The 16,980-nt window shown below is 40.2% G+C and overlaps 1 protein-coding gene across 1 annotated transcript; it reads left to right on the top strand.

The window, feature by feature from the left end:
• The first annotated feature begins 370 nt into the window (after positions 1-370).
• si:ch211-67e16.11 lies at positions 371-14,358 on the top strand. Its single transcript, XM_046053141.1, has 8 exons — positions 371-1,671; positions 3,057-3,329; positions 6,268-6,507; positions 7,453-7,623; positions 8,760-8,891; positions 9,585-9,751; positions 11,471-11,737; positions 11,819-14,358. Exons 1-8 carry the CDS (start codon positions 1,419-1,421, stop codon positions 11,993-11,995), a joined length of 1,680 nt encoding a protein of 559 aa, XP_045909097.1. The 5' UTR covers positions 371-1,418; the 3' UTR covers positions 11,996-14,358.
• The last annotated feature ends 2,622 nt before the right edge of the window (positions 14,359-16,980 follow it).

Genomic DNA, 16,980 nt, shown 5'->3' with positions numbered 1-16,980 from the left:
TTTCCCTCTATTCCTTTCTGGACTCTTCTCTCTTCATATCCTCCCTTCTTTCCACTTATAACACGTCAGAGCTTGTAGACAGAGAAGGAAAGACAGAGAGAGAGGTGTGTGTGAGTTACTGAATGTGTGTGTGAGTGTGTGTGTGTGTGTGTGTGTGTGAGAGAGAGAGAGAGAGAGAGAGAAAGAGAGAGAGAGAGAGAGATAAAGAGACCAGTAGAAAGAGAGCAGACTGAAGCTGAGCAGTGAGCGGGCTGAGCAGCAGGAGTGCTTCTGTCCTCGGAGCTGTGGACGATCCAGTCTCTGTGAGCAAAGAGTCTGCAGGACTAACTGAGTGTAGTAGGACAAGAAACAGGAGCTGTCCTTTGAGAACTGAATCTCATTTGTCAGGACAAAATTGTCTTACTCCAGGATGATCTATCACCTTCCAAACCAACACAGAGCCTGAAACTGCTCCAGCTTGGGTGAATAAATCATTCCCCTGAAAAAGGAATAAAGAAGAAGAAGAGGAGGGGGAGGAAAAGTCACTCTATCAACAAAAGACAAGAACAACCAAAAAAGTCTAAATTGGCGCCTTTGTGGACTATTGGATATATTGTCCCCTCTGAAATCCAGAAGAAAAAGGAATAACAGAGAAAAAGTAAAGGAGAAAAGAAGGGAAAGGGTTCCATTGTAAAACCAACCAAAAGAGGATGTTGGTGTCTGTTGCATCCACTCAGATGCAAAGAAAAGAAGAAACAAAAGAAGGAGATTTAAAGCTGAAAATAAAGATTGAGTAACAAAAGAAAACTGCAACCAAGTGTCTGGTTTTGCTTTTTTTCCCATCCAAATCCGGAAAATAAAAGGAGGAATAAAGCAGATAAGAAGAAGAAGAGGACGTTTTTCTGTCACTCTATTAATGATCAAGAATGTTGTAGACAAACTATGTGAACATCACTGCCTCAAGTCCGGATAATAAATTATTCTGAAAGACAGGGAAGAAAACAATGACAGGGGTCTGAATTTGCAGTGTGCAGACAGGAGCAGGAAAAGTTCAAGGACCAAACGAAAAAGTCAAAGGAAGCTACAGAAACACAAGACTGACGATTTAAAAGTGAGGGAATAAAAAGCATAACGGGGGGAAAAAAGTGGAAAAGAGAAATATCTGATATAAGGGAGGAAAAAGGAAGACAAGAAGGTTTAAAGTGAATACAGAGAAGAAACGGAATATTCAAAGGGGGGAGGCAAAAAGGGGAGAAAAGGATGAATCGAGAGGGAAAGAAGAAGTAAAGAGAAAACAAGGACGTATCAAAAGAATAGGGAGGCCTAAAGAACAAAAGTAAAAACAAAAAAAGGGAGGACTGAAGGAGAAAGAATCCAGAAAAGGAGGGGGAAACAGTTTAAAAGGGGAAATCAAGAGTAAAGAACCAGAAGGTGTGACCATGAGGCTCCCGGTGCTTCTTGCAGCTCCTCTCTCCATCCTCATTCTCCACATCGCACCAGCAACCTCGGCAGGCAGCGTGGCCCCGAGCCGGCTGGAGCGTTGGGTCCGCTCAGGCCTCCAGTCGCTGCAGTGGGACCAGCTGGACCGATGCCTCCGCATGTCCTCCCTCTCTGAGGCTGAGTGCAGGCGGCTCGCCCACCTGCCACTGTCCGCCGTGGCTGTTTACGTCTCGGAGCCACGCACAGCTGCAGGTAGGAAGGGCAAAGGTCACACATAACTGTGTGTTTTGTTTTGATTTCAATCCTGAGTGAGGGTTTGGTAGTTCATAAGAGTTTATGAGACCTGGCAAAATGTGAAGACAACCAGTGCGCAACAGGTGATGTACAATTTTTCAGTTTCATATAATTTTAAGATGTGTTTAAATGTCCATGTGGAACGCTGAAATACAATGAAGTCAGTTTTCTATTAATAAAGGAATAAAGAAGAGGGAAAATCAACTTATTGCCTTAACTTGACTGATATGAGTCAAAAGAGATCAAACGGGTTTATAGGTGCAAAAGCCTTGCCTAAAGATTCTGCATTCACTGTTTGCAACTTGAATAATACTAATTGTATCAATGATTAATATGAAATCCAGATAAAGATGAATCCATTTTAGGTTTGCCAAACCACTTCACAATGTAGTAAGAATGTTGTTCTTTTAATCCATTTAAAAAACATTGAAGGCATTTAAGGCTAAATTTAATGTGATAAATGTAATAAAAATCTTAATTTAAGTTATTCATCATAATAAACTGCTTGTTTTGCAGCAACTAATCAACACTAAAATAATAAAGAATATTCTTTTATTTCATCATTTGATATGTCACAGTAGTAAAAACTTACCAGATGTAAATAATTAAATTAAAGATGTCTGAATTCTATTAAGCTGTTTCAGTTTTAGGGTCTTGGTATTGTTCGTGCCGGCTCACTGTCACAGTGTCATGACTTAATAAAACAGCTAAATAGAAGGGTGCCATTGTTAATGTTGTACTGTAAGTAAAACCTGTGCTTTTCCAATGACAAATCAAAGCCTATGGGTAAAAATGTATCTGTACATCTGTATTAAATTATTTGATAATATAAAAATATAAAGTCATTTTATATGGATACAAATAGATAATCACTTACACAATGTACCAGATAATGTAATATTTCCTGAAATGTGTTAACAGATATCATTCAATTTGAGAGACCTTGTTGTATTTAAAGGATTTTTTCTTGGATTTTTTTGTTGTTGTCACTTTTACTATAATGAGTAACACACTCGGTGGCGGCTGTGGCTCTGGAGCTAGAGTGGGTTGCCCGTTAATTGGAAGGGCGGCGGTTCAATCCCCGTCTCCTCCAGGCTGTATGTCGAAGTGTCCTTGGGCTATTCCGTCAGTGTATGAATGTGTGTGAATGTTAGTTTCTGTTGGAGCACTTAGGTGAATGAATGTGTGTGAATGCAGATGTAGTGTAAAAGTGCTGTGAGTGGTCGAAAAGACTAGAAATGCGCTGTACAAATATGGAGCATTTACTCAATATAGTGAAGTTGAAATTGTACATTATACCTCCAATGATATCAGTATAATATTATTCTTCCAAAACCCTCCAGGAAACTCAGACAAAGTTCTGGCCATCCTGCCGGACTCCTCAGGTGGGATGGTGAGCTCAAAACTGCGGGGCGGTTTCAGCGTCAGCCAGGTGCTGAATGGAGGGGAAGGTCCCCCCAGGCAGCAGCAGCCTTTCCCCGGCTCCACAGCCCATGATACCATTTTGGTGCTTGATCCAAGCCCTGGGGAGAACTTTGGACACCCGGTGGTCCTCTTTTACGTGGATGTGAATGTTACGAAGAAGAGGTGCTCCCATATGGATGGTATTTACCTGGGTGAGTCAGCAAACATTTTTTTGTGCACATAATGTTGAGTCATTGTATACATTACATTCCCATTCAGTTTTTTGGAATGGAAACTTGTGTCAACTAACCAAGTTTGAAAATATATGACAGCTTTTTGGATACATTAACAAACATTGCTAATGTACACAAACCTTTAACTGTTGCTTTGATTTAATTGTTTTCTTGTAGTACTAGTATTAGTAATTTTAGTAGTAGTAATAACCTTGTAGTAGGCATAGTGGGAGTTGTATTGTAATAGCAGTGGTGGTAATAGCAAAAGTAATGGTAATGGTTTTCACTAATGGGATGCCACAGGGGTCTATTCTTGGTCCGCTGCATTATTCATAATAATTATTATTCTTCCTAATTAGTACTTCAACATCCATACTTATGCAGATGATACAATTTCATATGTCCCCGGCTTCACTAAGACTAAGCTCATTTTCACTCTGCCCTTTTATGGTTTCCAATTATTACTTCTTAATCATAGATATGTTTTAAATGCAGATATGACCAAGTACATTGTATTCTCCACACCAGTGTCTATGATATTTATTAAAACTTTAACTGCTACCCATGACACTCCTAGTGAGCTATACAAATATTTAACAGCATTTAAGATATTAAATTTTGACTCCAAATTCAGCTTTCTGTGTAGAATTAAAGGCTGTCTGTCTTTTGTAAATCCTAAAACTTTTGTTTAGTCAACTTTAATGCCTGCACTTGCGAGAGTCATTCTGTACTGTCACACTGTCAATCAATACTGCAGCTGAACCCTGTTTTCATACTCATCATTGCTTTCCTTCTTATAAAGTTGGATGGAGTTTCTTAATGATGAAGAAGAAATAATCATGATTTTCACTGATATTCATCATCTTCCAACGTCCAGACTACTTCACATCTCTTCTCTCATTTAAATTGTGTAACTACATTACCCGATCCAATAACCACTTAACTTTAGATGTCCCACATGTAGCCTATACCCTCTAATCTTTACAGAAGTGGTTTAAAGGTACTATGCATCTATTAAACGGAATGACCTGAAATCAGCCCTCAAACTAGATTCCTTCATTCCCTTTGCAGATTGTAAAGCTTTATTAGGTTATTTTCTCTGACTCTTGTAATTGTTTTTATCATCTCTGTTTGTTGCTTGATTGTTGTTTGTCTGCCCTTGTATGTGTTTGTCTTGTTGCTGGCTGTGTGGTTGTCTGACCATCAATGTTTGCTAGATCTCTCTTAAAAGAGATCTCAATCTCAAAAAGACTAACTGAATAAAGTGAAAATTAGTAGCAGCCACACTCATAGTAATGTCAATTGCAGTAATTAGTAAGCTATGAGTAATACCAATAGTAACATAGTTGATAGTAGCAGAGGCAGTAGTAGTACTAGTTGTTGTAACAGAAATAGTAGTATTAAAGCAGGAATAATGGAAGCAGTATTGATAGTATTTAAAACTTGTGTTAACAGCAACTGTAGCAGTAACATTAGGCTGCCTGTAAGGTCCATATGTCTTTGTGTTCTTTCTGCATGTCTATGAATTTCTGTTTTTAACTTGCGCACCAAATATGTATGTATCTGTGTATGTATGTGTACTGTGCGTGTATTTTGTGTGTGTGTGTGTGTGTGTGTAAAGTTCTGCCATTAACTGAAGCAGAAGAGAAAGTAAAAGTTGAATGTGTGTGGTCTCACCCTCCTGAAAGCTCCATTTATAGCTCATTGTCTGGTGCAGGACACTTTCCTGCTCATAGGGGGTCTGACCCAGCTACCTCTTCAGCACTTTTTGCCCACAGCAACATTTTTTATGTCTCTGTCTGTGTGCGTGTTTGCATGTGTGTTCTTCTACTTCTATGTTTGTGATAACCAATTGGGTTTTATATTTAGAGTGATGACATTTGCAAGTTGAATATTTTAGGAAGTTTAAAATGAGATTTAGATTAAAGCATTATTATAGTTTAACTACAAAGTTGTCAAAGCTACAAAAGAACTGAACATGAGGCCCAAACTGTATTTTTTTTAAAACAGTTCCTTTGGTTTATATAAATGTCTTATACATTTTATCTTCAAAGTTTTCCATCCACCCCATATTTTTGAAAAGTCATCCATTGCAATTTATTTCTTTGTCTAAATGCAGCCACAGAGGAATTATTGTAAACCTTGCATTTTTATCATAAATTTTAGAAAGTGGGTCAATATAATTAGCTGAATCTAGAAACTTACCATAGTAGACAACAAAGACAGACTGACAGAGTTGTTATGCGACACTAAAGGAAAAGTAAGAGCATTTCGGTCATATTTGTAAAAGGGTTGACAATCAGCGTTTCTAAAAAGCTTCACTTGGTAGTGGCAAACAACAGCTTGACTGTCGATAAAAGGCCAAAAGGAGAGAGCAAAAGAAGTGTTTCCAAAGTGCTTTCTTCATGTAGAAATAGTCCAAGGGGACAGAATGTGAATGTATTCCGTGATGGTCCTCACAAGTCCCGTAAAAGAGACGTTTTTGAAAGTGCAAGTTGTTGACCACCTGCTGTGAGAGAGGTTAGGGCCAGATGTTGAGGTGAATTTGGCCCCGTGTTACACGAACACACACCTGTCAATTATTCATACACGCATACAGCACTGTGCCCCCTGCTGGGTGCTGTGGACGGATTTGGATCAGAGACTTTTAAAGCAAAACTTTCTTTAGCCCTCACTTGACCTGGAGAGAACAGGAAGAAAGAGATGAGGGAGAAGAAAATGAAGGTTAAGAACACAAAGGAGGAGAAGAGAAAATTAAAAGAGAAAAGTATAGAAGACGTAAAGCTTTACACCTTTACAAAGACAATTTTACCTTTTTAGCTTAGGAAGCCAAGCTGACAGTGATGGCTGACTGATTTTATTTCCTATTGCAGGGAATGATGTATCAAAAGATGTCTTTCACTGTCTGTGTCTTCAGGTGAGGAGTGTTTGACTCTGGCTTTGAAGGGTCGTTGTCAGAACCAGCTGAAGCGTCGGCAAGCCGGGTCAGAGAGGCTTGTGGGTAATGGACATGGACGGCTGCGTAGTGGTGCCATTACCACTAGTGGTGGAAGCCGTCTGGGGGAGCGTGCCGTTGGAGGGCTCTGTGAAGTCCATTTCCTTCCACTGGTGGTCGGAGTCGGAGACAGCAACCGAACACAGAGACTCAGATGTGTTGGTAGGTTTTTAAACATTCCTTTAATCAGGGTTCAGCAGAAAAAAACTAGAGGGCAGAAGTCGAGCTATGGCTGTTGGGGATGTAATTAGTTAAAAAACAACAACAAGAAATTGGATGAATCAAAATGTTGACCTGATGATGGAGCTAGATGAAATTTCAGGGGAATCGCCAAAGTTATTACGATTGGAACAAAGAAAATATGTCTGTACCACGTTTGATCAGAATTCGTCCAACAGCTGTGGAGATATTTCACTCACAACCAGAACTTTCAACCTGCTGGTGGTAATATGGAAAAGACAGGAGATCACTAAAGTCATTAGGACTCATCATCTGGGGACCTTGAATATTAGTAACAAATGTAACCTTCGACCTCATGGCGGTACAAAAGCAAAATCCATTTCCCAATATAATTAGGATTAATCCTTCTGATAACAGAATATCCATTTCAAGCATGGCACTAAAAGTTGATTCTGTATTAACTTTTAAATGTTGAAAAAAAACTGGTAAATTGAGGGTTCTTAAACTTCACAGATGTTGAGTGGCATTCTGTTGCAGTTTTCCTGTTAACAGGCTCTCTGAGTGAAATGCAGAATTATTCTCATGTCATGCCAAGACCACCCACACCTGCAGCCACTGCCAGCAACCTGGGCCTTGTGAATAAAAATTGCTGGAAAAATATTATCATACTGTATGAGAAACATAGACAATGCACAAACCCCCTCTGGCATGCTACAAATGTGCAGTAGTATTCTTCAGTTGTAGATTGTGACCTCTTTACACCCACTATCCGCGGAGTATACCAGCATACCAAGTTTGATAGACCTGATGTCAGGATATGTGGTGAATGTTTTAGCACTGAGGCTCTGCTTTATTTAGAAGTTGTTTTCAAGACATGTGCATTTTCTGTGATGCTTTTCATATCTGACATGCCCCCTCGTCCAACAGACCATGCAGAGTTTGCAAGGTGCCCTCAGCCACTGCCAATGAGCTCTCCCAGTTTGCCCGTCTCAAGCTGTGAACTAAATAAAAACACCAGACGCTGCCATCAGCAGCCGTTGGCCACTCACCTCTCCTGCCGACTCTACCAGACCTGTGACCATGCTGTGCTCATCTCAGGTACAGGACAGTTTGTCTTTGTTCTCACAATATCACAGAATGATTCAAACAGATAGACAAATAGACTATGACTGAAGGTAAACATGCCCACAGGGTCTGTGACATCACCTAACAGTTTATCAAGGGATGACGACACCTGACAATCTAGGCAAGCATGTCCCCAACACGTAACTCCATTTAATGTAAACCTTAATATATTTAAATGTAAAAAAAACAAACAAATAAGCATGGCTTCCTTCCTTCAATCCTTAAAAAAGAAACACATTACAAAGTGGTGAGACCAACATAGATTGTCTCAAGAAATTAACTTCCACTGGGAAATATGGGGACATGTCGCCCCCCTCACTTTTTAAAAACCCTCTTTCAGTTGTCTGTTTTGTCTTGGAGTATGTAGTAGTTGTGACAGTGTGACAGAGTTGCATTTTACCAGCCATTGATGTTTAACTCAAAAAAAGTATAAATTCAGTGACCAGGTCTGTGTTCCTGGTCACTGAATTCCTTCATACCATGATCTCATAGGATTTAATCAAATCTAACATATTAACTGTGTTAACTGTATTGCTGCTTTGCTGGACTTTGATAGCAAATGAACTAACATCAAATACAGTAAAAATGTATTTTATTTAAAAAAAGCAGGTTGGCACGTTATGGCATTTCAATTCTCAGACCTTCAAAAGATAAAATTCAATAACTGAATTGAAATCATTTTTGGTTCATTTGTGATCCAACCTTTCTATAAGAATTTCTGGAGTGCAGTAACTTTGTAGTGTTAATAGCTTTGTATTAATAGTTAAAGGCACAACATTGGCCCATAACAGCAGTAGACCACGGCACAGTTACACTGGGCTTCTAGCATCACCCACATGTGTGAACACTATCGACGCATTACTGCAATCAAACATCAATTGAGCATATGCATGTGATTTCAACACATAGCATAGCAAATCATGGCCACAGTAGCAAGAGCTAGACAGACACAGTGCCTGGATCTCTGGTGCTGCTGTGACTGCTGTGTCTCTGTGTGACTGGTAGAAAGTTGCTCCATTGTGGCTAATTAAAGTCAAACTGCTAATAACAACAGGAGTGCTGTGCTGTGTTCACGGTGCCGTCTGAAAATGTGTGTATGTACACTGCAGGCGGCTGGCAGCAGCAGATGACGTTCCAGCGCCATGTTCAGAATCTTCAGAATTTCCACAGGATGCTGCAAAACAATGGCTTCCACAACGATCACATCAAGACCTTCTTCGCCAGCAGCGGACAGCTTCCTGGTAGGGCAGTGCTGCTCTCTAGAACTTCTTCTTGATTCTGTCTCACTGACCAAGTTTAACAATTGCACTTAAAAATCTTATTGCTTTCTAAGTCAAACATGACAAAACACATTTTGTTCCTGAAATCTTATGAGCCTCAGATATACTTTATATGTTCTCAGGAACTTTCATCTGAACACAGCATTGAAGCTGCTGGGTTTTTAAAAATCTTCTAAATAAATAAAAAGTTCTCTTCATACTCTGACAGTTAACCTGAATCATTAAACCACAAGTTAGGTCTTGGCCTCAGAGAATTGGCCTGACTCATGAATTTATACCATGTGGCTGTAATGTGGACTTAATCCTATCTAATCCCAGCACAGGTGGTGCAAAAGGCAAATAATACTACATGCATTCAAATTCCCTGCCTCTATTAAACTCTGTTAACTGTTAAAGATTTTTTTTTTCCTGCTCTTGCTCTAATTAATCTCAGGGGCAAAGAGCAGCAAAAGCAAAGATCTATTTCAGAAAGTTCAGAAGAAACACTTCAGAAATTACATACACCTCAACAGAAATGAGCTTTATTTTACAGTAAACAAAGAAAAGCTGGTTTCTGGAGCTAGGTGTTTTGGAAGCAAATTAAAAGATCGGACTGACCAACTGACCATCTCTACAACACGTCTGACTCCTGTCCCCTGTCTTCTCCCCCAACAGAGGAAGTAGAGGGTGTGTACTCGGCAACGGAGAAAGCCGTGATTCGCAACCACGTGTCGTACATCTGCAGGAAGCAGCACTGTGCCGACACGCTGGTTCTCTATCTGAACTCGCCAACACGCAACGACGGTACCATGCTGCTGTGGGACGCCAACCTCAACGGCATTGTAAGAGAGACATACACACCCAACTACTACTGTTATGCAAATCAGGAGTTGGTTTATTGATATAAACAGCTGGTCGCTTTTCTAGTCAGGTGCCATTAAATCATGGCAGAAGATCAGTAAACAACAAGATGATGTCCTTAGTCAAACCTCAAACAAGTGGAAGCTTGAGTGACATTTAGGTCAAATGCTTCATGTACTTCATGGCTTGTTTTCCAAGCCTGTTTTCATTGCATTCTGTTGCATTTAGCTTTGATCCATACCTACCAACACTCCAGTTTTCAAGGCCATCTCCCGGCACCCTCCCGTTTTCTTGTTTTTCCCTGGAAACTCCTATAATTTGAGTGGCCCTCAAACTTTATTATGAATAATCCTCTCCAAGTTTTGGATATTTGTCGGATGCAACCCAGGTTACGTGATTGTCTATGAAACACAATCTACCACAACTGCATACAATTTCAACCCATCTGCCACCTCAACCTGGCAACCCACAACCCAATCCGTGAGCCGTCTGCACAGCTGCTCTCTGTGCAGGCAGACAGGCCAGCTAACTTTGACTTAATGTCAATGCACTTGCAATGAGTTACATAGGTGCACATTTCCTAGTATCTGTTGCTGCCACTCTTGATACCGCTATATAATAAGGTTTATTCCCCAATACTGACAGTCAAAGTTGAGCGTGTGTGTGTCTGTGTAGAGAATACAGACAGCAGTGTCTAGCACACACAAAGATACAGACATGTAGACTCTTTAAAGTAAAGTGAAAAAACAGACTTGTGTCTTTAAAGCAGATCATGAACACAGAATGGAAAATTATTTATTGGACACACATGGGAGCCATTATCAGCCTGATAAGATGATTCCTCTGCCCACGCACACACACACACACCCACCCAAGACCACCCAGAACACAGTATTTCTGTTGTCTCATTTAGGTTTTTTAAAAAGGAGGAAATGAGCTCATGTGGCTGAAGGCACATCGAACTTCCAAATCCTGTTAATAATCATATCAGAGAGCAAACTAAATCTGATGATGCTGATGTTAGAATTATTTTTATTGAAACTCAGTGAAAAAAGGAAAAACGCCTGTCAACTTGGAAATGTTAATAGACTCTGTGGTTACCAGTTCTGTGAACCCTGTAGTCACATAAATCAGCTGAATTGATTATATATCAGTATAATATTGGCTTTTATTTAAATGTAAGTGAAGGTTATGGTGGCTTTTGCAGCCGTTTTGCCGTTGGTTGATTGATACTTGTAGTTCTTTTTACTAAATGTTAGAAATTTGACCTCTCCCACCTTCCTACTCAGCTGCTTATTACCGTCTTAATGAGATGCCATGAACACGACATAGTAGCCAAACACGATGGTTACCTGAGCAGTTGTGACAGTCATTTTCCAAATGCAAGCTCACTTGATGATGATATTCCATTCTGCAGTCTTATTTCCCAGTGTTGACACTACAATAAAGAAGCACATTAATGACATTTACCTCCCTGTAGCTGCAAATGCCAGCTACCAAACCTTGACTACTTTGTACCACATGTCCAGTGAGTGCTACAGGCGTCATAGGATGCAACGCGGCCAGTGTGTGTACTCTCTGCATACCCTCACCATCCTTCTGAAACTCAGTCTTAGTTTATTGAGTTGACCAAAAAAATCCACCAAGAGTTTTCAAAAAACATGACTTGTGTCTTTCCCCCCCTCCCTCTCTTTTTCCAGGCTGATCTGAAAGAGCGATACTCAGTGAACGAGCTGCTGGCCGACCTGGCCGGCTGCAAGGCGACTCGAGTTTTGCTGTTTGTGGATCAGAGCTACAGTGGTGTTCTGTCCAAGAGGCTGCGAGGGTCCCAGAAACACCTTAACGTGGTTCTGATCCAGAGCCAGACACGGCAGACCCACAGCCACCAGAGGTTGAACTCTGGCTGGGAGGACAGCAGCTGGTCCTACATCAGCCCTGCGACCTGTCTGCTGGACCACCTGGGAAAGGTAATTTAACACATTTAAGTCTTTTTCTCTCTCTTTTTTTTATAATCTTCTAATCTCTGCTTCCGGCAATGATGTTATCAGGGTCCTGGGATGTCTCGCCTGCTAGAGTCATGGGCCGGCTTTTTAAACGTGACATTGGCAGGAGCCCCCTGCAACGCCACACCACCTCTGACGGATGGCGAGATGCGGCGAGAGTACCAGGGCTGCCAGAACCTGCCAACTGCGCTCTGGCACCAGAAACACAGGAGGACCAACTGAGGAAGAGATAATTAGACTGACTGGGAAGGAGAGAGAGAGAGAGAGAGAGAGAGAGAGAGAGAGAGAGAGAGAAAGAGTGCAAAACAAACACACACAGAGACCATACACAAGCTTATGCATTACACATATGCATATTTGCAGGGGTGTTACCTTAGGACTTTATTCTTAGGACTTTTGTTTCAGTGTGCATGGTGGATACTGGTGTGTATGTGCTTTCTGTCCTAACTCAGACAGTAACCATAACGATTACAGCTCATCCCAACGGGAGTGTCCTGGACGCCATGTGAACCACGTGTGTCCGTTTGTGAGTTCAGCTAGAGGACAACTACTCTCTGAGACCATTGCTAGCTTACGCTCGGGTCAGTTTGTGTGAGTGTGTGTGTGTGTGTGTGTGTGTGTGTGTGTGTGTGTGTGTATGTGTGTCTCCTGGGCTCTTGAACATTTCAGACCCGATCATCTATCTCCATTTTTATCTTTTTGACAGTTATTTCTTCTTCCTTCTCTTCTTTCTTTCTTCTTTTCCTCTTCACTCTGTCCTTTCCTCCCACCTTACCTCTCTTGATCTCCTCCGCTAACTCCTCTCTACTTCCTTTCATTCCTGCCTTCTTCTTTCTTTCTTTGCTTGAATCCCTCATTTTCTTTCTTTCTCTCCCTCCTCCCACACTCTTTCTTAAATTTCTCTCTCTAATCAACACCACTCCCTACCGTTTTTCTCAACTTCTTTCTCCGTTCATCATCCTTTTTTCCCCTTTCCTTCTCTTGTCGCCCTTTCCCCCCCATTTTCCTCTTCCTTTTTGGTGGTCAGTTACTCTTTTCCTTGTACTGACAGTGTTTGAAAAAGCTGAATACTGGAATAATTTAGTCACATTACATCAGAACTGACAAAACACAAGATGAGTTTTCATCGATGCGTTACATGCATTTAGAGTTTGTGCACAAGAAAACCTGAGCGAAAACTGTATTCACAGTTACAAACCTTAACTTAAGGTCCACTTGCTAGCTTTTACCCACATCTCACAGTTAAAAGCTCCTGAATGTATTTATTGTTTTGTCTTTCACACTCAGTACTGACAATTGTTTTGGAGAGTAGGTTCACACATGTAGCTTCTTGACCCAAACAGCTGCTGCCTCTTCTCAGACGTCCATTCAGTACATCATATTTGCAAAACAGAACTATCATTTGTGTCATCCAAACTTGTAGTTTATACTTCTCTTAAAAACCCAATGTTGAATGATATTTTACTACTATCACAACTTAAGTCCGAATCGTCCAAAACACAACATATACGCAACATACTAAAGGGGACGTATATGAACATTTCTTATCTGATGCTCCTGTGAACATGTTCACGTTCAGGTAAAGTTATTACTGCCATGTTTTAAAGAAAGGACATAAACTCTGGTCCTCAGCCAAACAACCAAATGTCAAACATTTCAGTCAGCTTCTGAAGACATTTGCTACTGAACAAGATTTAATTTAGCAACATGGCAAATAACCTGAGTGATGAGACAACTACACAGGGTTTAAACAAATCCCCAGTTGGACTCAATAATCTAAACCACATCATAAAAATGAACACAGGACATTTTTCACGGTTGCCCTGTGGTCTCTTTTCTAGTAGTTGTATGTAGTAGTAAGATGACTGACAGGAATGACGGTCAAACCTACAAAAAAAATGTACATTTTACATTAAAGCAAAGTGGTGTCTGAAGTCAGGAAATTTATTTTTAAGATTTAGAGATGGAGGACTTCTTATGCCTCTTAACCTGAGGAAGAGGGAAAGAGAGAGAGATACTGAGACAGCCAGGAAACAAGATACAGAAACTGGTTGGCAGTGATCATGATTAAGATATGAAGCACTGAGACTGCCCTCACTGCTACACAGACTGGTTATGGCATTTTAATAAGGGCACAACTTGTGTGTGTGTATGTGTGTGTATATATGTATATGTATGCGTGTGTGCTCAAACACATGAAAGATGCACACGTTCTAATATTAACCCATCCCTTCACTAACAACGTACATGTCGTCCTCTACTTTTGGTGGTACTTTGTGATCTTTGTCTGTATGTTACCTCCTGTCTTTTCTTCATCTGAGTACTCATATATACCACAGCCCAGTGTGCATCTCCCTGCTGGGTTTTGTACTGATGTCTGTTGTTGGACTTATGTACTGATGGAAGTTGACTGGAAGAAGAAATGTCCAACTGTGTGGGATGTTTTTGGACCAGAACAAGATGACATGTGCATATTCACAGTTTGTGTAATGATCTGTACAGAGTACAAGATGTAATTTAGCATAAATGTTTAGTTGCATGTAGCAGATCACAAAATCTAGTCAATAAAGTACTTTTGGAAACCAGTGAAGTACATGAGAATTATTTGTCTGGTCTCCAACTCTAAAGCACTGACCTGATGACAATAGGTGTCAAATCTTAATCATACAGTGAGTTGACCACATCAAGAGAATAAGGCAGAGCATAGAATAAGTAAAGCAGACTTGTAACTGTAAGCTAAATCTGTGTACGTCCCTATAATAATCTTTCTTCTTGTCCTGACAATCTTGTTTAGCTATTCACCACTCACTGGCTTCATACAGTGTTATAAGCATAATGTTGTGAAATGCTGCTGTCAGACCCAATTGGCTCTAACAAGGGCACAATAACTTTCAAAAAGAGGCTGTTGCAACCAGTATAATGCATCCCCCTCTATTAGAAACTAGACCATTTAAAAAACAGATAGGCCTACATTTTCAATATCAAGTACAGTTACTCTATGGCTCTCATATGACCACCACCAAGTATTTTAAGTGCTGGAGTTGAACATTTCACATTTAATCAGCACCAGGAACAAGCAACACAAAAATCTGATTCTTTGCTAAAAGAATGTCATGCACAGAGCTGCACATAAAAGACTGTATGTAAAAACTAGTGCTGGGCAACAATTAAACTTTTTAATTGCGATTGATCGCATTGTTGTGCGCAAAATTCAACAATGAATTCTAAAGTAGTGTATTGCGCTCTTTTAATTTAAATGTACTGCTATATACATAAAAGTGCAATAACATGTGGTTTGCACTTTAAACAAATAAGTTGCTTTTTACCAGCAGTATTCCCTTTACACAGTAGCAATCAAATTCAATATAAAACCAAAGCTATTTGCCACAGCCAGGGCATTATCTTTTATAGCTTGTTAAAACAAGTTAGAGTCCAGAGCCACGATCATAACATCATAACAGTCAACTTCTGAGGTTAACATATATAAATCTGTTTTCTTGTGTTTCTTGTGAACAGGTATCACCAAATTTTCTTTTATCAGGGAGCAGCGTAAACAGTCTATGTTCAGTAGCAAGTGTCCCTGTTAGACTGAGGTGAAGTCGTCGCCTCACGCGCACGCTCGCCAGCTGCTGAAGTTGAACTTTTTGTAAGTGACGCTCAGCACAAATCATTGGAAGAGTGACTGATCCTCACTGTTTGTGAGTTTCCAGAATCTATTACTGTTTACTAAATAGGACATCAACAGGAGGGAATTCTGGCAGAGCATCCCCGCAAAACTAGATGTAGACCTATCAGGTAAAGTTAACTTAAATTAAATAGGCTACAGCTGTGTAGCGCACAGAAGCCGTTGCCATGGTTATTATCCACAGAGCGCCTGCCGTTTACTGGCGGACCCTTTCCGATCACCGGAGCAAAGAGCAACCCCACTGGGCCAAGCGACTGTTGTGATTTTAAGATCGTTCCTAAGACCGACATCTTCTCCAAAACTAATCAGCATGCAGTGTGTAGCTATCCACTTCGCTATGGCATTTGTTTGTCTTGCTTTTGTTTGTTTATCTCCTTCTCCCACAATACTGCATCCAACTTAGTCTGTCGAAGCCTCCTTCCACTGCTTGTTTGGGTGGGTGATCAACCCACCCAAACAAGCATCCCTCCTGTGGCCCATGATTTGACTGTATGTGTATTCAGAGCCAGTGAGCAACGGACTTTCAAAATAATAATAATAATATAAACTGTGTTAACGTGCGATAAAATAGTTGTCAGCGTTAATTAATTAATGCGTTAACACGATAATAATGTGTTAACATGCCCAGCCCTAGTGAAAACTCCCAAGCAGCATTGCAGTAACCAACATCAATTCAGCAAGCTCAAAACTCTGGGGCTGCTAATGCATAACTAAAGGTATTTATAGCCAATCGCCATAATGTGACTGGATTTCTCTGAAACAAAGTTGACAGTTTTATAATAGAGTCCTACTGTTCCTTTTTCTAGACTGATGAACAATAAGATAATCAGTGAAGCAAAACTTTAAAATGCACCTATAAACTGTTGTTTTACTAGGATAATGTCAATGACTTTGATATTTGTAATCTGACATTACAATTACAACTCATCTTTACTGCATTGGAAAAAAGTGTGTCACATATTGCCTTTCCCTTCTGTGTACAAAAAATAAGGTGTTTTAGATAAATCTTTGTATTTATTGTCCTGTATGTTATCAATTAATGACTGTAACCTCTGTCTTTTACATATGAGATATGTCAAACAAATGGCCTACACATAAATAAAGAATAAAACAATGGACTTATGGTTTTGTGTCCCTCTCTTTCTCAGTCTGTCTGTGCGCAAAACTAATTTGAAATGTTTTTGAAATTTGAAATTTGATCAATATTTCAGGGTGGATGAGGTGACATAGGAACTAAAGCAGCAAAAACTGTCAAAAACACACAAAACTCGGGCTGGAAGCTCAGTAGTTTTGTCTGTACACTCAAGTATGACAAACTAGAGAGACTAGTCTAGTGGGCTGATTCACTGTGTAATGGCTGATAGAAGGCAGCTGTGAAGGTCCCCCTCTCACTCAGAAAACACAGGACTTCATAATTATTACAATGTTCAGATTTTGTTGAACCTGTTCTAGAGAGCTGTTGATTCAACTTCATGGTGCATACACCATTTATAGAAATGGTGACAGACTACATATTAGAATC

Source organism: Micropterus dolomieu, linkage group LG07 (genome assembly GCF_021292245.1).
Source record: "Micropterus dolomieu isolate WLL.071019.BEF.003 ecotype Adirondacks linkage group LG07, ASM2129224v1, whole genome shotgun sequence".
Classification (NCBI taxonomy): domain Eukaryota; kingdom Metazoa; phylum Chordata; class Actinopteri; order Centrarchiformes; family Centrarchidae; genus Micropterus; species Micropterus dolomieu.
The sequence above is the reverse complement of the archived record's forward strand: the minus strand, read 5'-3'. Positions and strand labels throughout refer to the sequence as shown.